Here is a 23,024-nt window from a genome sequence, read left to right on the forward strand (position 1 = left end):
CAGAGGGAACAACTGCATGAATATCTCCAGACAAGGCTGTGAGAAGGGATGCTTCTTACCTCCTGCATGTTCCGGAGGAGCCAGACCTCACCCAGGCCATGCCAGCACCTCTGCTCCTGCCTTTGAGATGACATGGAGAGTTATTTTAATCCTAGGTCTGAACTGCTGCCAAGCTTTATTTCAAAAACAACCAAACCAAACCAAATATATATATAAGGGAAGGCAAGCAGGCAAGTCATGGGAAACTTCCAGGTACAGTTTAGCCATGTGAATAATGCTTATGTGTTTGTATTCTCTACACTGGTCCCCAAACCTGATGTTTTGCATTGAACTTTTCACTCTGCCAGAAGCATGGCAGCAAGAACACCAAGTGCAAGTGCCCAGAGAATGTGTTTTGTAGTGGTGTTGAGGTGTAGCAGGTGCCAGCACACACAGGGGACTCAAAACTCCAAATGTAGTCAGGTTTCTTAGTAGAAACCAACAGCTATCTGGTTTGTGTTCTTCTCTTAACCCTGGAACACAAAATAGGCAAAAGAAGTTTTTCAAAGCTCATCTATTTCTGTGAAATGCTGCCCTTAAATGTTCTTAATTGTGGAAAATTCAGGGCTGCAAAGTGCTTTCTGGTATGTTGCATTTATGTAGACCTGATGTATCAAGCCTTTCTATCCTCACAGTTAATCTCTCCTGCTGGCAACCATCACTGTTTGTCCATCCAAACTGCTTGTCCCTTCCTAGAGCATCACCCTACTAGGAGAACCTGGTGGGATGGGGACAGCTGACTGAAAAAAAAAAGTTAGAGCTAAAACCCTGGACCAAAAGCTCATTGGGCTTAAACATCCATCATGTTGCCAGAGACCAGGAAAACTGCCTTTACCTTCTTCCAGAAGTAAAGCCCTCAGCATCCAGCTTTGCTGTTCCTCAGTGCTGAAATAACTTTAGAAAGGATCAGGGTGTGAGGATCAGGAGTGTCACCTCTTTCAGAGCTGGCTTGGCTGTTGCAACTCAATACTTGGAAAAATCTCAAATGTTCCTGCAGCTTTATGAAGGATTAAAGGAAGATGATGTGTGACAACAGTAGCATCTCTTGGCTGTGGGGTTGGGAGCAGACAAGCCAAGAGGAGCAGGATCAGCACCTGTAGAAAGCTTTCACCTGGAAAAACCATGTGCTGACTCAAGCAGCCATGACTTTGTGTGCTGATCTCCCATTATTCCAGACAGCAGGCATTCAACCCAGCTGGAAATGCTCTCTCAAGTGGGAGAGGTTCCCTTCCTGCTCAGAGTGAGCATGAAAAGAGATGGAGAAAGGACAAGGAGGGCAGGAAAAAGAATGTGTGCTTTCTAAGCCCTTCCTGAAGTGCTATAAAGCTTTTAAAAACTGCCTGAGCTTTATGAGGACTCAAGAGATTCAGGTAGGGCTCATAATCTGGTATGAAAGCTCTCTCAGCTCTCATTTGGTGCAGTGGTGACTGGACTCTTGGATATCCAGAGCTTTTGAGCTGCTGTAGGCTGATGTCAGGCTTAGTCACTGCTTCTTGGGTTTTGAACGTGTTCTGCCTTTCCCTCATCACCTCTGTCCATGTTCCTGGCTGCTCCTTCACAAACTCTTCAGGACCTTTGAGGTGAGCAGGGACATTTATGCCACATAAGTTCTCTCCAGTGTAGTTACAGTTGATTCCTCATTCAAAGTTGGGATTTGGGCTTTGTTTTCTGTTTTGTTTTTTTTCCCTTGTAAAAGAGCCAAATTTCTCATGGTTTAAGATGGAGCCTTCAATCCCTCCATGAGGTGACTGACAGTCAACAGCTGATATTGCATTTATTTAGGCTCTGTAAAGGTCTATGCAAACTTCTAGGTTTGGTGTGCAAAGTGTTCTCTGTACATATATTTTTATTTTCTCTTTAAAACCTCTTTCTGACTTTGACCTTTGAAGGGCTGTAAAATGAATCCATGTTTGGAGGAGTGCTGAGCTGATGTGGAGACACCTGGGTTTGATTACCTTTTTGGTTTTTTTTCAGGGACCTTCAGCAAGTTGCTTACTTTCTTTTGACCTTCCTATGTTCCTTGGCTTCAACATTTGGTGAGCTTAGAAAAAAAAAAAGCTGTAAAAGACAAATAGGACTGTAAATTATGAATGAGAAATGGGAATTTGTCCCAGCTTAGCAGTTTGGGCAGACCACAAACCTATGAGCAGAATTGCTCTCTATTCCCCCCCTACCCCAAAGGGAAAATAAAAGGGGAATAAAGAGATTTTAAGTTGGGAACTGAAAAACAATTGGATACAGATTCACTAACACAGAGGAAAGTTAAGAACATAAGGGATAAAATAACAAAGAATTAAAATATACATAAATATATATAAACACAACCCCATAGATATGGGCTGTGATGAGCAGGGGGGGGGAAGCTGGTGGTAAAGAAGCACAGGGGAGCAGCAGCACAGCCTAGGAGTGGAAAAAAGAGGAGGAGCTGTTGGCTTTCCTGACCTTTATAGAGGATGAGCAGGAAATGGGAGGGAACAGAGCCCTCCCTTTGGATTCCACCCCTCTCAGAGTCTGACAGCCCTCCTTCTTCAGCTCCTCATCTCCAAAAAATGACAGAATTATTTAGTGCTAACAGATTATTAGAGAAGTGGGTATGTCTTCTGAAAGCTTAATACAGGATATCAAAAGTGAAGTATGTTTAAAATGTACATAAAGTTTTTATTACTCCCAAGATTACTAAATGCTGGCTGGCTGTGTATTGGGGCAGGTCATGGAGATCTGCCTGGAATTTCTTTAAATTTCCTTGGAGATTATGCACCATTCATGAATCATGAAGTCCTGAATCAGACATTTCTTGCTATAAACAGGATGTTTGTCTTGATGCATTTGTGGTGGATGGAATCTGGAGTAGGGCAAAGCAAGGACATCACACTGCAGTTAAGGACCCAGCTAACAGGCTGAGAAGAGCAAGGGACAGCCTGTTCTGCCAAGCAGGACTGTGTCCCTGCTCTGGGACACTCCTTCCATAGCCTGGTGACACAGATTATCAGTGCCCAGAACATGTCTGCTGGGGCTGCTGGATTCACCAGTGATAAACAAGCCTTCAAATTCACATGACAGAAGCTGGGTGGGCTGTTTTCTTAGACTGGGCAATGCTACTTGTAATGTGTGATGGTGTCCCATGGATCATCAGAGCCCAGTTCTGCTTGCAGGGGGATGCTGAGCCATCCCTGGGGCAAGGACCACCACAGAATGTCAGAATCATTTGGGTTGGAAAGGAGCTCTGAGAGCATCCAGTCCAACCCTTGATCCACTCCCCCCGTGGTTCCCAGCCCATGGCACTCAGTGCCACATTCAGGCTCTTCCTAAAAACCTCCAGGGATGGAGAATCTACCCCCTCCCTGGGCAGCCCATCCCAATGCCTGAGCACCCTCTCTGGGAGGAATTTCTTCCTAATATCCAACCTAACCCTCCCCTGGCAGAGCTTAAGCCCATGGCCTCTTGTCTGACTGATCTCTGCCTGGGAGCAGAGCCCAACCCCCCCCTGGCTCCAACCTCCTTTCAGGGAGTTGTAGAGTGATGAGGTCTCCCCTGAGCCTCCTCTTCTCCAGACTAAATATGTCCTGATGTGGCCACACCAGTCCTGATGTGGCCTGTCTGAAGCTTTTAAGAAAAAAATAGCAAGGGCTTTCAGATCCAGTTGTAAAAATGCCACCAGACACTGCCTACTCATTGTTGAAGTTTTACTTTGCCAGCACAGAAATTGGAGCTGCCCAAGCCCAGACTATTTCAGAAAGAGCTCAGCCCTGTATTTGTGCAATGAAAAGCACAAATTTGCCCTGATTTAGTTGGAAAACCAGATGGGATGTCCCAGCTGCATGGCCTGGGCAATGGGGTTGTCCTATGGGGCTTCAGAACACAAAGCCATGTGTTGCTTTTGCCTCCAAAATTTGGGCTGAAGAGATGGCTGGTTTTATTAAATGCTGATTAGGCCTCCAAATTAATAGTCTTATACAGATGGTAAACTGCACTGCTAATTATTAAGGCATGGAAAGCTGCAGGGGTGTCAATATAGACTTCAAAGATGTTTTATTCTTGTTTCCCCTGCAGACATTCAGTGTAAGGACTCTGCTGGTTCAGAGGCTCCCAGGGAGGTTTTTAATGTCAACACTGATTAGGGCCATACAAGGTGAATTTGATGTAAGCATGAAGATGGGCTTTATTTGTGATACCCTCTGAAGAGTCAAACAATTCTTTCCTTCTTTTTTCCTTCTTGTGTCAAAGAAAACATCAGAGCAACACAATATTAATATCTTAATATTCTTCAGTGTTTAATTACATTTAATTCAAATGGACCCTAAATTACAGACATCTCCCTTATCATGGACCAGAAGCCAGAACTATTGCATTATTTTTTTTCCAGCTTTCTGGTCTCTTACTTTGTGTGGAAAAATGGTCCCCTCTGATGCAAAATTCTCACTTATAAGCAAATAAATGGAAGGACCATTAGCAGAAAACTGTCCTATGTGTACTGAATTAAAGAACATTTGCAAAATTAAATTTAAAAAAGTGAATGGGTTGGAAAATCAGAAAACTGGATGGCTTTATCTTTGCTGGCAGCAGTTATCTCCTGGGCTAATAAATCAAACCCTTGCCAGCTCAAGTATTTCATCATGAGTGTTGATGGTATGAGGGTGCTCTTTATCAGAGGCTTGATGTATGTGTGTGATGGGGCTGAGCTGATGACTTTGGACTCATCAGGCATCAGAAGTCCCCTGTGGAGAGCCAGACCCATCTGTTTTCCCATCACTGTCTTGTTTCTGTACGTGGTTATGTGACTTGTCCTTGAGAACATTTCCTGTGAATATTGTTCATAAATATTTCCAAGAAACCAACAAACTCTTGGTTGACTTCTGGTTTTTTTTTCTTTTGGTTGTTGGTTTTTGGGGGTTTGCTTGATTTTTTTGGTTTGTTTTCTGTTTTGGTTTCATTTTGGTTTTTTGTGTGGGTTTTTTCGTTGTTTTGGTTTGATTGTTTTTGTTTTGTTTTGTTTTTGTCTTTTTAGATTTTACTTCTGGACAGTTTTTCAACAGGGTGCTGTTCCTATAGCTGTCATGGCTCTTTCTGCAAGTGGGGTTGAGCCCTGGAAAACAAGGATATTTCTCATTTTACCAGAAAGAGCTGTATCACGTGGAGCTGCTGCTATGCTGTGTCTTGGCTAAGCCTGGCCCAAGCACAAACCCATTCTCCATCATCATCATCATCATGGTTTGGGTTAGGAAGTACCTTAAAGTCTGGCTCCCTTGGCTGCAAACCTTGGGTATGGACAGTGCAAGGTGTAGATGAGCACATGGAGTAGATGTGGGAACAGAACAACTTCACATGTCCCCTGATTTCTCTGGTTTTCCTTATTTTTACTTGTAGGCTGGACAAGTGGTGGAGTCACCACCCCTGGAGGCATTTAAAAGGCGTTTGGACCTGGTCCTTAAGGACATGGTTTAGTAGTTGGATTATGGTGTTGGCCCAAGGTTGGACTGGTTGATCCTGGAGGTCTCTTCCAACCCAAACATTCTGATAAATTCTGACATCTCCTGTTCTGATCTCTAGAGGGTTTAACTGGCCATGAGGTGGGCTAGAAAGCTTGGGAGGCTTTTCCTGCTGTAGATTGATGGGCAATTGAGAACTGTTTTTTGTTTAAAGCAGTGCCCCATCTTCTGCATGACATCAAACCTGCAGCTCTGAAGAGACAACACAGTTTGAGGCCTGAGAGATGTCTGGAAACAGGGTCCAAGCCCTGATGCTACCACCCCTCTGCTTTTTGCTAGAGCCTTCTGCACCTCTGCCTTGCAACCTGTAAAATGCAGAACTGCCCCATCTGTGGGGTGATTTTCCCCACACTTTCGTTCCACTGCTGGCTCCAACAACCTTTCCAATGCTTTTCCCTAATTCTTCACAATTCCCCTGCTCCATGAGCACCTCCTCCCAGCCTTTAGCTGAAAGCACAGCAACATCTACTGGAGCCCGGTGGCTACTGCAAGCTCTGGTGTCACAGGGCGGTCCTTAAATCCCAACAATTCCCTCAGTTAGAAACTCAGGGGTTGGTCCCATCCCGTACCACGCATGGCACGGGGGTAGCAAATGTCCAGAACATCTTCCCACACTCGTGAGGAGCAGGCAGGGACCAGCTATGGAAAACTGGGCAATTATTCAGATTGAGGAGGTTGAGAGGAGACCTTAGAGCTCTCCTCAACTCCCCCAAGAGAGGTTGGAGTGAGGAGGGAAAAAGCCTCTTCTCCTCAGTAAATTGTAATAGGACCAGAGGGAATGGATGGAAGCTGCACCAGGGGAAGTTTAGGATGGATGTCAGGGAATATTTTTTCACTGGGAGGGTTGTCAGGCATTGGAATGGCCCAGGACAGTGGTGGAGTCACCATCCCTGGAGGCATTAAAAGGCATTTGGACCTGGTCCTTAAGGACATGGTTTAGTAGTTAGATTATGGTGTTGGTCACAGGTTGGACTGGATGATCCTGGAGGTCTCTTCCAACATTCTGTGATTCTATGTCCTGAGGGAAGTTTACCCTATTGAGACAGACCATCATTTATGTGATACATTTAGAGGAAATCAAGGAGAGAGAACAGGGCTGGTGAACCAGCACCAGAGGAGGCAGGAGGGATCCACACCATCACCAAGTGTGTGAGCTGCCCAATGTCTGGATTAACTTCCCAAGGGGCTGAGCTCCTGTAAGGAATGGCAACTGGGGATGTGGACCATGAGGTACCCTTGAAATTGGAACAAGAAGCCACCAGAACAGGTGCTCAGAAATAAGGCAAAGTGCTGTCCTTGCACGAGACAGCACTGGAGAAAGAGATGAATGCAGAAGAGGGAGGGACTTTGTATAGGGCATGGGGTGACAGGAGGAGGCGGACTGATTTTTTTCCCAGAGAAGCTGAGGCTGTCCCATCCCTGAAAGTGTTCAAGGCCAGGTTGGATGGGGCTTGGAGAAACCTGGTCTGGTGGAAGATGTCTCTGCCCATGGCAGGGGACTTGCAACTACCTGATCCTTAAGGTCTCTTCCAATTCCAAACATTCTGAAGAACCAGAATTGTCACAGTGAAGGGTACACTTGTCTGTGCCATGAGCCTCCAGCTTCTCTAGGAGAATGCTGTGGGAGAGTGTCAAAGGATTTACTAAAATCCAATTGGACAACATCCACAGCCTTTCCCTCCTCCATGAGGTGGGGCACCTGTGCACAGAACAAAAGCTGCCTTTCCTGAACCCACACTGGCTGGGGCTCATCCTCTGCCTGTCCTGCGTTTGCCACGTGAGTGCACTCAGCTTGAACCACTCCGTAATTTTTCCACACATGGAGGTCAGGCTGACAGACCTGTACTTTGCAGGATCCTCCTTCCTGCCCTTTCTGGAGGTGGGAATCACACTGACAAGCCTCCAGACACCTGGGACCTCCCCTGTTAGCCAAGATTGTTGATAAATGATGGAGAGGGACTTGGTGAGCTCCTGTCAGCTCCCTCAATACCCCTAGGTGGATCCCAAGTTGCAGGAGCTGCTGACTTTCAGCTGCTGTCTGTTGCAGTTCCTGTTTTTTGGCCTCTTTGTGCTACCACAGCTCCTTTTCATGCACAAAGGCTTCCTGATTCTCAGCTGGTCCTTTTTTTTTGCATTAACTATTCTGTGTGTGTTGCAAAGAGTCAGGCTGAATCCAGGACAGTTTGGGTGCTGGTGCCAGTAATGCCTGAAGGAAAACAGTCTGCATAAACCAAAGCAGAAGCTCCCTTACATAACTGGGAATTGAGGCTCACCATCAAATCCCTGTCAAAAAGTCACCATGCTTCTCTGTCATTCTTTACTTGATGGGAAAGAGCCAAGGAAATCGTGTCCAAAGGGAGAAGACTTGAAATAATAATATACTTGACTTGAAATAATAATATACTGGAAAATCATACACTTCAAGATTCTAAAACATACCTTCTGCTGGTAAAGGGTGATGAGTAAAACAAATCAAGCTGTGCATGGCTAATAAAACATGAAAAAATTAAAAGGATGGCAAGATGTAGCCTGTAAAATCTTCTGAAATAAGAGATGAATTTACAAAGGTGTCAAGGCCAGACATCATGGCTCACACTTCCACAGATGTCTCCCAAACCCTTAAAGAAGAGGGATGTTCAAGTACTTGAGGCACAGCAACAATACACTCTGGATTTAGGAGTGTTAGTGCCCCGCTGTACAAAACATTTCTAAGGGGAGTCACTTCCATCTGTATTCAGTGCCTGCAACACCAGAGGCTCTGGTCTGCATGCTGATGGCCTGACACAGAGAAATACTCCAGTGGAACAGAAAGGAACAGGGCAGCTGTGCTTAATACCCCCTTGTTTACATTTTAATACACATAGGACAGTGTCTTGATTTTTTTTTCTTTTTTTTTCCCCACAGAATTAAAGAACCACTGCAATTTCAGGAGGCTGGAAAAAGACCTGTATCATCATTTTTCAGTGAGGCACATGGCAGAAATGAAAGCCTCCAGCTGCAACTCAGCTTCTGACAACTGGGTAAGCAGTTTTCAGTGTATAAAAAAGGATGTTCAAGCCACACTTCTCTCTCTGCATGCAGAAGTCATCAAATGAAGAATAAAGCCAAGCATCAGTCACACAGCAAACTGCAGAACAGCAGTATTTCCCAGAAACTAAATGCAAAAGAATTTGCATTTAGGACTTAAATATACATTCTGCCATGGGTAGCATTTGTTACAGCCTTTTTCACACCAGACTGGTTCTTTTCCAACACACACTCACAATGGAGCTGAAGTATTTAGCAGCTTCCACCAAGGACAATCTACCTGGTGGAAAAAAGATTTACTTCACAGAGTAAGGAGTAGAGGAGACAAAACACCAATGACAAGGTGAAAACCAGGAGTCAGCACACAGGTACCCTTTTAAGGCACTATGGCATTGAACCAAATTTAAAAATTACATTTTTCCTCCATGAAAGGAGCATTTTAATTTGTCTTTCTCCAGGACTAATGCCCACAGACCCTTTGCTGTCCAGGGAAAAAGCAACCATTTTGTTTCTGACTGCATCAGAACATGCACAGCCTCATGTGTGGCTTCTCCAAACACTTCAAAGATGAGGATATACATCAACACTTGGATATACATCCAAGCTCAGGCAGGTGGGTCAGGTTCATAGCTGAAAACATAGCAGAAAATTTCTGAGCTGGTATTAGGTGCTAAAATTCTCACCTCAGAGAGAGCTCATGTGTGAGGAGCTAGTGGTAAGAAACAGAACTGTCCTGAGGTACAAGAGTGAGAAATAAGACAAAGATTTTAAAAATGTACAAGGGGCAGTATCAGAGCTGCTTGTGTGATCTGAGGACCTTCATGGGTTAATGAGGCTGTGATGGGCACAGCAAAGGTCTTGGGCACACAGAGCAGCCTGGTGCCCACAGATTAACAAGTTCCCCAAGTCCCTCTGGGTGATGGTGCAAGTGGCAAAGCTGATGCAAAACATTTTTCTTGTGCTCCAGTGGAGCTTGGGGTGACAACACACCCTTCCCCTCCCAGTTTGTTGACAGAGCTGGGAGGGGTGAGTGTGGAAGGAAGCCCCAGGAAGCCCCAGCAAGCTCAGGAACACCCCAGAAAAGCAGCTGAGAGCCTTGCCCAGATTAGGGACCTGCCAAACACATGTGGAATCAGCACCCAAATGCATCACCTGGCAGCACACGGGCTGTGAGGGCCCTGGGCTCTCCCTGCTAAACCCTCCTGCCCCACAGGGTATTTGGCCAAGCTGGGTTCTAACCATAAAAACATCCACTCTTGTCATAAGGAAATCAAAGCTTAAATGGCCTTTCATTCCCAACTTGTTTTTTTGGATTGTCTCCCATTCTTATACTCCTGCAAAAACAGAGCTCCTGTGCTTCAGGTTTTGAATGTGTGGTACTTGGCCACACAAATGTCACATGGACTTTCTGTACTCAAGAAACTGCTTCTGGGATAGTACAGGATTGCCAAGAAGCTCAGAGCTTAACCTGAAGAAAACTGTTAAATGGAAGAAATGGAAAATTCCTGCAGAGGCAACCAAGTCAGGTTTTTTCCTTTTAAGTTACCCCTAGCTGAAGGTAACAGATCCACTCATAGCATAGAGAGTGGCATACATTGGTGACAGATAAAAACATGCCCTGTCCTCATGCTCCTCTTCAGGAAGCTTTAATCCCCAGCATCCCAGTGAAGCACTACAAGCACCCTGAAACCAGGTCATGGAAAACCCAAGGAGATGGCAGGTCACAATTCAGAAAACTTTTATCACACTGGGATGCAAATACAAGGCACCAACAGTTCCTGGACACATGCCCAAGATGCCCAAGACAGTACAAGAACCATGCACCTGGTGGTTTCTGGATCATGACCTGCAGCAAAGTGTGTGTTTAGCTGTGTGGGTAACACTACCCTGGGCCAACACTTCCAGGTGTGGGTGATCCTACCTATTCCCAAGTCAGGGAATCATAACTTACCTCTAAGTGAAGGGCTGGCCTCCACAAGAACATCCTTCAGGTGGATCCTTGCTCATCTACACTTTGTTCTAGCAGCTATACTCAGTTTTTCCACTGCAGAGAGAAAACTAAAATAAGGTATTTCTGTGGAAGTGTCTTTCCTCCAAAAGCAAGTGAAAGAAGGTTAAGTGTTCAAAAATGTAACTGAGGAGGTAGGAAGAGTGTTTCTGACAGTGTTAAGACAAAGACACTCTGTAAACTACAAAGCCCTTCACTTAGTGTCAGTACTCCTGCCAGAACCCCTGGAGATGTACCCCTGATCAGTATTTCCAAAATGGGTAAGGATGTGTTTTTTCTGTAATGTACCTGAACAGATAAAAAGGAGAGACTAACTTTGGAAACATGAGTGTGTTTATTAGTCAGGAGCAATCTGTCTCAAAAGCATGACCCACTTTATAATCTAAATGGCATTTCATTACAGTGCAGCTGCACAAGGCTCCATTCTCCCTGAACAGATGCTTGATGTGCAGAAGGCAGCCTTTAGTAGACTCTTTATTTACATACCTAAGTTCCTGGATTTGTCTAGGTTTGAGGACAGTAGTTTAAGAAGTCTGTTTGTCTTCATCATTTGAAAGGCTTCTTTCTTTTCTTTCTCCACAGTTTATTGTCCACATCTTTGGCACTGTCAGGAGGATCTGGTATCACAAAGCCATCAGTCACTTTGTAGTAGACTGTTGTGGAATCTGTCTCAACTATGGCCAAGGTAACTGACAGGGGGGTGTCAGGATCCTCTGGTGGGAGAGATGCTTTCTCCAGGATTTCTCTTATCCTAGGAGAGGAAACAACCAGTTAAAAGGATTCCACAACCACCTAATGATGGCACAAAGGTACAAGTGCACCATTCCTGCTTTTATTCAGTGTGCTTTTGTTTTGCAGGTTTGTTCTTCACTAAAGAAAGTACAATCTGTTCTAACAAAAATCCAAGGTCACATAATCAAGCAACAAAATCAGTGACAAAGAATCTTATGACAAATATACTCAGTTCCATACACCTCTGATTGAAATGGCTCAACATGTGCTTCTAAGCTTTGTTTAGGTGTGCTGCTGAGCATGTCCCTCATCCAGTCTCCAGTTACCACAATTATAACATGGCAATTTCTAATGACCTTGTATAATAAATCTAACTGAATAACACCTGGTGTTCAACTGAAGAACAATTAAGACTTATTCCATTTGTAGAAATAAATCTTCAAGTGTCTGTGCTACAGTTCTCTGCCAGACTAGGGAAGATCCAGGAACCAAACCCAGATTTTTCTACCTCCATGTCTAGACTAGAAGCCACAAGACTAATGTTCTTCTTCAGGACAGGCAGCATAAATAAATCTTCCTTAAAAATTCAAGACAAGGTTATGCAATTTTTCCTCTTCAGCTTACTTGAAGAAGAACATGCCAGTTCAGTTCAGAGCTGCAGGCAACACTGCTTCCTGGAGTCCTAATATTACTGCTCTGATGGGGAAGCAAACACTGGCAGAGTGCAGTGCCCAGGGGCAGAGCAGTAACACTCCCCATGGTGAGTGTTTCCAGAGGGAGCTTTCTCCTTCACCTACAGCTTGGGTGCAAGAGGGCTTGGATGGAATTGCCAGGACAGGTTACACTCTGGGGAGAGGTCAGTGGGAAAAATCACCCCTTGTGTCATGTACTCCTGAGATTCCATTCCCCAGAAAACATGTGCCTCTGAAGCTGGGCACTGCAGTTGAAACCAAGGCTCTTTCTAAATGCTTTCAAACTTTAATCAGCCTCTTCCTTTGAAACCTCTTTGATCCTGTAATAAAAGCCAAATGGAAAGTGGCAGAGAATAAGCAGCAGCCTGGAGAGCCTCTGCTATTAAAAAGCTCATGACCCTCTTAAGCATCCATCTGTGTCCTGAACTGTTCATAATCCAGCTTGGCTAAATTCAGAAGTGCCTTTTTTTTCTGCTTTCCTTACTGGTCCATGTTTCTGTTGGAAGACTGCACCATTCCACCTTCTTGTCTCCTGATGTACTCTGTACAGCACCCAGTCACCTCAACACATTTTCATCTGCAGGTTTAACTTGGCTGGAAAGGTGGTGGACAGTCAACCCTATCCATGCCACCTTCTTGGGACTGATCCCAGGGACTACCAGGTAAAAAATAAAGGGGATCTAGAGCTCCAAGAGAGCTCACAGAACAACCACAAGCACTCATGCTGCTGGATGCACAGTGGGAAGTCTATGAGGAAAAATATCCTCCCAACCACTCCTCTCCCTTCTCTCCCCATCCCCAAGAAGAAAAGCCACGGAATGTTAGAACAGGTAACCCTGAAGCTTTCTGTTCCCCACACAAAAAGAAACATCTCAAACAAAGGCACTGTGAAAAAAACCCAGCATATATAAGCTAGGGAAGTACAGACAAGAGGGACACTGGGAAGCTTTATTTAAAACCTATAAACAGAAAAAGGCCAAATATTTGTTTTTAATAAGAATCCACCTGTGTTTTATATAATACAGTCCAATGTTTCAGAAGGGCTTGAAAAGTTCTCTAAAAACTGATGGTGTCTGCATGCTTGCTGCCAGCTGGGATCTGCTCCCACAGAGCCAAACACCAGCAGGATGAAGCCTTAGGTTACCCCTAGGAATTCCAGATTGCTGGAATTGAAAAGGATTTAATCTCAAAGGTGAAAAAGAGACACAGCTATACAAAAAAGCTGGACTCTCTAAAGCCCTTTGTATCAGAACAGTCTTTAGAAAAGGCTTTCTAGATACTTACAAACTACAGTCTGTTGGGATTGGTTTTTTTCTACCAGAGAATTAGTCATGAGAGCAGGTTTAAATTATTTAAAATCATGCAGGGACCACTGCAGCTAAGGAAACAGCACTAGAAATGTCAGCCTGTACCTGGCTGTCCAAAATAATTGGAGACAATGAATTTACCTCATCTTCTGTAACTGTTGCAATTAATGGCTTCAAAATAAAACAAACCACTACAACAAAACCAAACCAAGAAATAGGTAAAAATCCATTCAAAGAAAAGAGGGGGATTTTCCATCTTTCCCCCATCTTTTTATTAACAAAATTCTTTTGTGGTAAGTAGGCTTTCAACACCCATCAGAAATATTCACCATCTTTTTTAAGGATCTGCTCCTCACAAAGTAAAATTGCCCTCTTAGCTCTGGAGAAAGAAAACAGGTATACAAATGATGAACTTCAGGTCACTGTAGCTTGTTTCAACAAACTGTCCAAAAACTAAAAAAAAAAAAAAAAAAAAAAAGAATCATCTAGGAAAGGGAACACAGGCAGAAAGCTTTGTGACCACGACATAAAGTATTTCAGTGGTTATTTCCCATGCAAGAACCTCTGAGAAGCAGAGAATGCACTGAAAGCTCAAAGATGTTTTCTGAAGGTTGCAAAGTGCTGCACTGAGCTGAAAACTACCAAAGGCTTTCAATGTGCCCTTTGTGCTTGTATGAATAATTCATTGCAGGCTTGGCCAAAGCCAAGAGCTCCCTCCCCTCCATGCAAGGCTGGAGAGACACCAGTCTGGAGATGATCACTCTGCATCAGACTGTCCCTGTACCAGACATGTCCAGAGAAGCCCTGTGACAAGAGAATCAAAGCAAGTGAAAGCTCCCCAAAAGCACCACACTTGGAATTTAGCCAGGACTTCAAAAGCAGGGAAGCACCATCAGGAATGCTGCTGCAGGCATTGCTGCCTGTCCTGCAGCTAAGGAACTTGGAGCCTTGAAATACATGGGAAGAAGCACCCATTGGTGGTGGGAGGTGCAAAGAGACACCACTGGTTCTTGGGATTTGTTTCCAAGTGACAGGAATGTGGGAAGCTACAAGGAAAATAGAAAAAATAAAAACACAAAGGAAAAACTAAAGAAAGCAGCAAGAAACTTCTTCACTCTTAGAGGATACACCAGATACAGGATGTTCACTCACAGTACTGCAAAATCAACTTGGCTGTACAAAACAAGCCAATCACTTTTAATCTATTAATAATTAATCTATTTATTAAATAGATGAAATAATCTATTAATAAAGTGTGTGTTTAGAATAATTACATTTTCATATGTAATTTACTGTACGAATAAATTCAAAACAATGCTTACAGCAGCAGAGGTGCTGGCAGAACTGTGAAGAAGATGCAAAGTAAGGAGCATTTCCCAACCCCAGCATATCTGGAAGATATCTGGAATAACAGTGTTTGTTACAAACAACACCACTTCAGATTAGAGGAAGATCCATCTGCACAAACTCCAGGTTTAGAAGAAGACAAATTGCTTCCAGGACTTGTATTTGCTTCTAAGAATGCTCTCAGCCTTACAATGAAAAACGTATGCATTCTTTTTCCAAAATTGTCCCAAATTTAAGAAAAGAAGCCTTTCCCTCTTAGCCTAAATTAAACTTTGGTCTCTCCATAACCTCATGCAACTGACTTAATGTTTCCAGCACTTGCATACAAAAACCAAAGGGAGCTGTGACATAACATTTATTCTGGTCGTTTATTAGTAACATTTTCCTTATACAATGTTATTTGTCTAGGACAAACAGCTCATAATTCCAGTTCACCCAGCATCTAGCACCCTGGTCCTTGGAAGGATCAAGGTTTTCAACAGCACCTAGAAAATCCATCTGTCAACAGCATCAGCTCTCATACACTCCCTGAGCTTGGTTCATGCAAGTCCTTTCTGTCAGCTCTGGAGCAGGACCAGATGGATTTAACTCCCTCATCCCCTCTGGGAGCCAGAGTTCTGGAAATTGCAGCCTTGCCCTGGCAGGGCCAGCTGACTGCCTTCCCTCAGAGTGTTTGTGGAAGTAGACAGTGAGTTTAGTAAGCAGAACAGCTTTTGCCTTAAGCAGTTAACTGTCACACAGAAACTGGACATGATGAAACCTCATAAAATAGGCTAAAAAACATTGAGTGGATTAATTTTTTTTTTGTAGGGCACTCATATTTATCACTTGCTTGTGTCTTGCTGGTTATTTCCACTTTGGCCTTTTAAGGACGTGCTCCTGTGAGTATCAGCCAAGCAGGAATCTTTGAGACAGCTGGGAAGACAGAGATTGGCTTGGAGAGAAAAGACACCCCTGCAGCCCCTACCCAGGCCTTACTGCCCATAAATGCTGCCACTTGCCAGTTGCTTTTGGATTTAACACATTTTCAGGCCCAGCAACAAGGGCAGAACACTTTCACCTTCCCAACCCCCTCCAATGGCTTCTGTTCAGCATTAAGGGAGCTCAGACCTACCCTGAACAGGTAACACAAACCCCCAAAGCAAAGCAGTTAAGTGCAAAAGTTTTCCTGTTTACCTACAGCTTGGCAAGTCAAGTGAGAAAATATCATTTAAGCTACTGGATACCAAACAAGCCATCTGCTATCAACCATCACAACAAGGAAGTGATCAACCATCACAACAACTCCAAGGAGTTGATTCTCCATCACTCCAAGGAAGTGATTCTGCCCCTGTGCTCAGCCCTGGTGAGGCCACAGCTTGAGTCCTGTGTCCAGTTCTGGGCCCCTCAGCTCAGGAAGGAGATTGAGGTGCTGGAGCAGGTCCAAAGGAGGGCAACTAACCTGGTGAAGGGACTCGAGCACAGATCCTATGAGGAGAGGCTGAGGGAGCTGGGGGTGTTGAGGCTGGAGAAGAGGAGGCTCAGGGGAGACCTCATCACTCTCTACAACTCCCTGAAAGGAGGTTGGAGCCAGGGGGGGGTTGGGCTCTTTTCCCAGGCAACTCTCAGCAAGACAAGAGGGCAGGGTCTCAAGTTGTGCCAGGGGAGGTTTAGGTTGGAGATTAGAAAGAATTTCTTTCTGGAGAGGGTGATCAGACATTGGAATGGGCTGCCCAGGGAAGTAGTGGATTCTCCATGTCTGGAGATATTTCAAAAGAGCCTGGATGTGGCACTGAGTGCCATGGGCTGGGAACTGCAGCGGGAGTGGATCAAGGGTTGGACTTGATGATCTCTGAGGTCCCTTCCAACCCAGCCAATTCTATGATTCTATGAACAACATTTCCATCAGTGCCAGAAAAAAAAGAGCCAGCAGTGCTGTAATTCTGACTCCAGCTCCTTCTGTAGGATGCCTCTGTCATGGCCTTCTATGCTCCATAACTCTGACCTACAGTTCTTGTCCATGCCTCATTTTTTGCCCACTCTTCTGGCAAAGGAGCTGAGGAGAAAATGCTGTATAAAAAACAACAGCCTAGTCCCCTCTGATCAGTGATTTGCTAATGAAATGCCAGGTGTGCATATGCACACTTAACACAGATGGGAGTGTGTATGATCCTCCCTATGATCCATCCTGCATCCTCACAGCATCTCTGGGCATGGAGCTCACACAGGCTCTAAGAGACTCACCTGGCACTCAAGCCTTTTAGTGCCAACTTGCTCCTTTTAGTTGCACTGCAGCAAAACCAAGTCACAAAGTGTACTTTCAATAAATGTGATGCATTCAGCCTCTGCTTCTCCCATACACATCCTCCCAGGAATGGATTCCACAGGCACTGGTGCCAAAAGCAGAGCAAACAGTGTGACCACAGTCCAAACAAGTGTGGAGGCTCCAAGTGAAAAGCTCCAATGAGACAGTAAAAGAGCAGAAATCCATGCAGTGCAATCTCTCTCTGTCATTAAAAGCCAATCAGAACATGCTTGCTGGCACTGATCCAATGTCAGGAATCAAAAGTTTCCAATGTAGGTGGAAACCTGTGTTACATTAACCAAGCACAACAACCCTGCATGGATTTCTTAAAGATTTTGTAGCCTAATTCACCATCTTCCTTTCCCACCTAAAATCCAGGTCACCCCAAGACTGTGTCCCTTTCATCCACATCCTGGGATCTGCTGCTTGCAGACACTCAGCACCTTTCCTCTGCTCCAGAGATCACCCCATGTTTCTCTGTAAGGCCAGGAAACAGCAAACTGGAGCAAGATTTGTAATCCCAGCCCTGAGCTTGTGCTCCTAGCAAGAATAGGAACAGACAAAAACTGGAAAATGCACTGCCTGCAGCTGGAATAATTCAGAGACAGCCTGGGAAAGAATGGCACAAACCAGAAAGGGAAGGCAGTAATTAGCAGAGAGTGAATCACAAATGATTCTGAGAGTTTGAGGTCTAAAATTATTAAAAGGGGTAAAAAAAAAAATCACTAAAAGGGGTAAAAAAAAAAAAATCACTAAAAGGGGTCCAAAAAATCACTGAAAGGGGTCAAAAAAATCACTAAAAGGGGTCAAAAAAAATCACTAAAAGGGGTCAAAAAAAAAAAAATCACAAAAAGGGGTCAAAAAAAAAATCACTAAAAGGGGTCAAAAAAAAAAATCACTAAAAGGGGTCCAAAAAATCACTAAAAGGGGTAAAAAAAAATTACTGAAAGGGGTAAAAAAAAAAAATCACTAAAAGGGGTAAAAAAAAAAATCACTAAAAGGGGTAAAAAAAAAATCACTAAAAGGGGTAAAAAAAAAAATCACTAAAAGGGGTAAAAAAAAAAATCACTAAAAGGGGTAAAAAAAAAAAAATCACTAAAAGGGATTAAAAATCACTAAAAGGGGTCTAAAATTACTATAGGAGAATTTCTCCAGGCTGCCAGTAGCTGTAAGATCATAAAGTTGTACCTGTGCTGTCCTCCACTTGAAGGTGACTTAAGTCATGCACAAGCAAGGAAAGCAAGTCAAGATGACAGCTGAAGGGACAGTTGTACATTGTACTTTGCATAAGTAAGGGGAATTTCCAGTTGAAAGCAAACAAATTATACTTTCAAAACAAAAAGCAAAACAAATCAAACACACCAGGCTTATCAGTAAGATTCAACAACTTTAAAAAAAAATAAATTAATATTGTCAGACAAGTCTGAAGAGATTTGTTTCCTCTTAGATACTCAGAAGCCCAGTGAAACAAAAAGCACTGTGAGATTTCCCAAACTACAACAAAGCAGCCCAAGAATGTTCAAAACACACAAGCTGTGCAGGTCTTGTATTCTAATGTTTCTCAAACACACATTTTGACTCTGATTGTTATCTCCCAGAGCATAAGCAACTTCTAAACAACAGGAGGTGTTTCTCAGCCACAGGACTCAGCTGCTGCCATCACAGAATCACTGAATAATTTGGGTTGCAAGAGACCTCCAAGGGTCACCAGTCCTGCAGCACACCCTCACCTAGCTCAGGCTGCTCAGAGCCTCTTCAAGCCTTACCTTGAACATCTCCAGGGATATTAACTTTGTTTCCTTTCCCCCCTGACCAAGTTACCAGCAGCCTGGTAAATAAATCTGTTCTTCAGTTTAGCTTTTTGAGCACATCCTCACCTCTCATGGCTCAGTGATAGGTGTGCAGGCACTGGCACCATCACCTGGAAGCTTTCCTGCTCTCTTTCACGTGCATGCAGACAGATGAGCTGCAGTTCTCCTACTCCAACGTGCTTCACTTCATGCCAGTTCCTCCCTGGAGAGGTTCAGCCCCAATGAGAACAAACAGAACACAAAATGTGAGTTTAAATCATTCAAATAGCTCATTTTTCCCTCATCTCCCACCAGAGGCAGCTCCTCCAGCCACCAGCCAAGTCCCCCTGCTGAGAAACAACCCTGCTACAAAACCCACAGGAACCATCCTACTGATTCCACTGACTACTGGGGAAGAGGGAGCTGCCTGATCCCTCTTGATCTTTGCTTCAAAAAGGCCAAAAAAGGAACACATTTGCCATAAAACTGGAATTCAAATTTGAACTTGATCCCCAAACTGTGAAGGAGCAGGTGCTAGAAGCATGGTTACTGAAGAGAGACAGCTCTTCACTTGGGCTTGAAGGGATTAAGGCTGAAAGGTTTTGTTGCTGAATGTCAGGAGCCTTCTCTGAAAGCATTTTCTTCAGGGGTGGATACAGAGCTTTCTGCCCTGATAAATAAAATTAAATTAAATTCTGCCTTGATAGATAAAATGCAGTCATTTTAGTGGGCTGCCTGCTTAAACACTGTCTCTTTTCAACTGAGCCAAACTCTTAAGAATTGCAGGCAGATAAATTTTTAAAACCACATAAATCTGCTCTACTCTTAAAAGACAGAAAACCACACTGCATTTATCATAAATATTGACACCAAACTTGTTATTCTCTCCTTTCCTACAGGAATTCTGCCCTTCCCAAGAAAGCAGCCTCCTACTCAAACCACACACCAGCCATTTGCTACATGATAATCAGCAGCTTTCACACCAGTTCACAAATGAGGACTCTGTTACCAACACAACCACTGAACTTGCAATTTCACCTTCCTAAATTCCTTTTCCTTCCTTTACTTCTCTTTTGCTTCTTTTTTTTCCATGCTGAGTGTCTTTACCCTGGAACATCTGCACCTGTAGTAGCTGACAGAATGGGCTTAAGGCTGCAGGTACCATTTTCAGGAACTTTTTAGTGTCAAAATGCCCTGTTCCTTCACTGCATGAAGTTTTTTAAAAAAACACCAAGGACTTTCCTAGGAAAGGCCCTGCTAGAGCACAGCTTTTAACAGAATACACAGATTTTAAGGGTGAAAACATTTGTTAGGCTTTGTCACTTCACTGAATTACCTTCCAAGAGATCCAGGTACACCAGAAATGCAGCATAGATCTGAGTACTGTTGGATATCTCCAGAGACATCATTTCTGTGAACTGAAAACACCTGAGGTGACATTGGTGAAGGAAAGCAGAAATAAGATTGCACAGACCAAACCCAGACTCCATGCACCTATCTAAGCCTCTGAAATCTGAAAGCAGTTTTAAGGACTAACAGGTGATTAAAAAACAGGACTTGATTGCTGACAGTACCTTAAGAGCCCTTTTACCTTTTAGTGCTTATCTAAGCACTTTATTTTGGTGCTTAGCTAAGCCAAATAAACAAGGCATTGCAATTATTTCTGGCACCAAACCAGATCTGTAGAGAAGGACTAATAATTTTACCTGTTTTGGCTGCAGCCCATCAACCTCAAACTCAGCACCTTTCCCATACCCTAAAAATAAAGATGAGGGAGCCAAGATCCAAGGTCTTGCCTTTTCCAGGTGGGATTTCAGTATTTACAATGCCCTCCCCTGCTAAATCCTACTTTTCCCAAGGACCACATCGACTCTCCTCACGGGACCGAAGGAAACCCGCCTTCCACAGACCCCAAATAACATTATATTAAAATCCTCCTTCTGGGCTGAGGAGGGGGGTGGGGGGGGGTGGGGGGGGGGTGGGGGGGGGGGCACCCTCTTCCCCGGCCCCACAACCTCGGAGCGACGTCCAGGTGCCACCCCCCTGAACGCCATGGTGGATGGGAGGGTGGGAGATCCAATTTTTTATATTTTTTGGCGGGGGGAGTAAAAAATCCTCTCAGGGCCCGAGGATTGATATCCCCCCCCCCTCACTTCTTTCCAGACCGCACGGGGATTGATGCCCCCTCTCCGAGATACCGGGAGGTGAGGATTTGCGGAGCTCCTCACCCAGACCTACCGTGGGGTGAGTGGCCATCCAGTTGCCCTCGGTTCCCCCCGCCCATCTCCCCGGTTCCCGGCCCGGTTCGGAGCTGCGCTCTCCCGCTCCTCCCGCGCTTTCCATGGCTTCCCCGGTGCCACGCACCCGAGGATTCCCCCCGGCAACCGCAGCGCCACTGAGGGTTCCGCTTCCCTTCCGTTCCACTCCCCCCCCCCCTGCACTGTACCCCGCTTAGGGATAAAATCAGGGTAAGGATTGCTTTTCTTTTTGTTTTGTGCCGCAACGTGAGGCAGACACTGAAGTTAGCTGTGTAAGTGAGGGGAAATTTGGAAAACCGGGATCTGAGGGATGCTGCTGGAGGCGCTGGATCTGCTGTTCCCTGAACAAAGAGAAGGGAGAAGTCTGGAAGGAGGTGAAGCCACTGAGGGTTGAAGTGAAGACACCAAGAACTGGGCTGGTTGAAAACATGCTCAGCCTGCTGTAGACATTGGGATGGGCTGACCAGGGAGGGGGAGATTCCCCATCTCTGGAAGTTTTTAGGAAGAGACTGATATGGCACTCAGTGCCATGGGCTGGGAAAAACAGCTGTAGTGGATCAAGGGTTGGACTTGATGCTCTCAAAGGTTCCTTTCCAACCCAAATGATTCTGTGACTGCAGTAATGAGCAACTGGATCACACCTTTAAACTTGGAGTCATGTATAGGATGTGCTTTGCAGGCTCTGCCTCCCAGGTCTTCCTTGGAAATAATCCCTGCTTGGCTCTGCTCCTGGACCAACTTGGCTGTGCTGGCACTGATATTCCCTGTGTCTGAGGGGAAAAGCTGCCCCTGCATCCCCTCTCATGTGCAAGGAAGTGTTCTGTGCCTTATAGTTTGTATTCAAAACTGCAAAGACTAAAGGACATATTCAGATTTCCATCCACTGGTGACAGAATTCCCACCTCTTCCAGTGGTGAGGAGCAAGGCAGGAATGCTCAGCACCAGGCTTGCAAGCAGCTGAATTGAGATGCCCCTGGAGTATCAATGCTGCTCAGGGAAGCAGCTTCCTTCCCAGAGAAACCATCCCAAAAAGGTACAAAGACACTGAAGAGTCAGGCCCCACAGTTTAGGCAAAGCCACTGACAATATAATGACAGTAATCCACAGTCTGCCTTGTTGCAGCCTCCAGAGACTCCACCATGTCTCTGGGCAGGCTGTCCCAGTGCTCTACCACCCTCAAAGTAAAGTTCCTCCTGGTGTTTAGATGGAACTTCTATGTTTGTGCCCATCACCTCTTGTCCTGTCAGTGGGCACAGCTGAAAAGAGTCTGACCCCATCCTTCTGACACCTATCCTTTAAGTATTTATAAGTATTGATGAGATCCTCCCTTCAGTCTCCTTTCCTCCAGACTAAAAAGACCCAAATCCCTCATCCTTTTCTCATGATTTCTACTCATTTTTCATATCTCTTTGCTGCACTCTCTCCACCAATTCCCTGTTCTTGAATGGGGGAACAGGAGGTGTAGATTCCCCCTGTGGATCAAAAAAGGCAGAAACCAGCCCCCCATGTCAAGTTCAGCCCCCATCCCCCAAACACGAGTGGTCCCATGGGTGACAGCAGCACTATGTGCATGGGGCTTTGCCTGGACCCTGCAAAACCCTAATCACTTCAGACTACAAAGCTTCTCCCTTTATTTGGTTAATGAATCCAAGCATGAAAGCAACATGTGGCAAACTAACCATGAAAGAAAAGCCTCATTAATGTATCATTCTAGAAGGACAATTATGGAGGTGAAATGAAGGGCAAACAGGAGTGTATTTTCATTAATTGTTCAGGAAGATGCTTAAAAAGTGTAGATTCTTCTCAAATTTTAGTGCAGATGCTTCAAACTCTGGAGATTCTTTACTGAAGTTTCCTGTTGTCCTAGGATGTTCCTTTTTGCATTAATTTTTGGGTCAGTCATCTGGTCAGGAAAAGGAGACAATGCAATTCAGTGTGGTTGATAAATTGCACTATATAAACAAAGAACACTGCAGACATGAACTATATATATATTTATATTCTGCCTGCAAAAAATTCATGGTGCCTAATTAATAAGCAATTGCTGGGTTGCT

The 23,024-nt window shown here is 44.5% G+C and overlaps 1 protein-coding gene across 3 annotated transcripts; it reads right to left on the minus strand.

Moving 5' to 3' along the window:
* Positions 1-10,514: 10,514 nt before the first annotated feature.
* TSEN15 (tRNA splicing endonuclease subunit 15) lies at positions 10,515-21,060 on the minus strand. Of its 3 annotated transcripts, none has more exons than XR_003987817.1 (5): positions 20,951-21,060; positions 20,049-20,130; positions 18,800-18,935; positions 11,047-11,311; positions 10,515-10,596 (listed from the first exon to the last, which is right to left on the minus strand). XR_003987817.1 is itself a non-coding variant. In XM_030455369.1 (4 exons), the coding sequence occupies exons 1-4, from the start codon at positions 21,053-21,055 to the stop codon at positions 11,107-11,109; spliced, it is 528 nt and encodes a 175-aa protein (XP_030311229.1). In that variant the 5' UTR covers positions 21,056-21,060; the 3' UTR covers positions 10,886-11,106. The 3 variants fall into 3 exon arrangements, 1 of the variants encoding a protein (XP_030311229.1); XR_003987818.1 differs by having other exon boundaries at positions 10,584-10,610; XM_030455369.1 differs by lacking the exon at positions 10,515-10,596 and having other exon boundaries at positions 10,886-11,311.
* Positions 21,061-23,024: the final 1,964 nt, after the last annotated feature.

This window comes from Calypte anna, chromosome 8 (genome assembly GCF_003957555.1).
Source record: "Calypte anna isolate BGI_N300 chromosome 8, bCalAnn1_v1.p, whole genome shotgun sequence".
NCBI classification, from domain to species: domain Eukaryota; kingdom Metazoa; phylum Chordata; class Aves; order Apodiformes; family Trochilidae; genus Calypte; species Calypte anna.

Coding starts and splice junctions, on each gene's coding strand:
- TSEN15 (XM_030455369.1), bottom strand. CDS start 21,055: ATGGAAAGCGCGGGAGGAGCGGGAGAGCGCAGCTCCGAACCGGGCCGG. Junction 20,131..20,950: donor GGATGGCCACTCACCCCACG/GTAGGTCTGGGT, acceptor AGGTGTTTTCAG/TTCACAGAAATGATGTCTCT. Junction 11,312..18,799: donor CTATCACTGAGCCATGAGAG/GTGAGGATGTGC, acceptor TTCCTCTCCTAG/GATAAGAGAAATCCTGGAGA.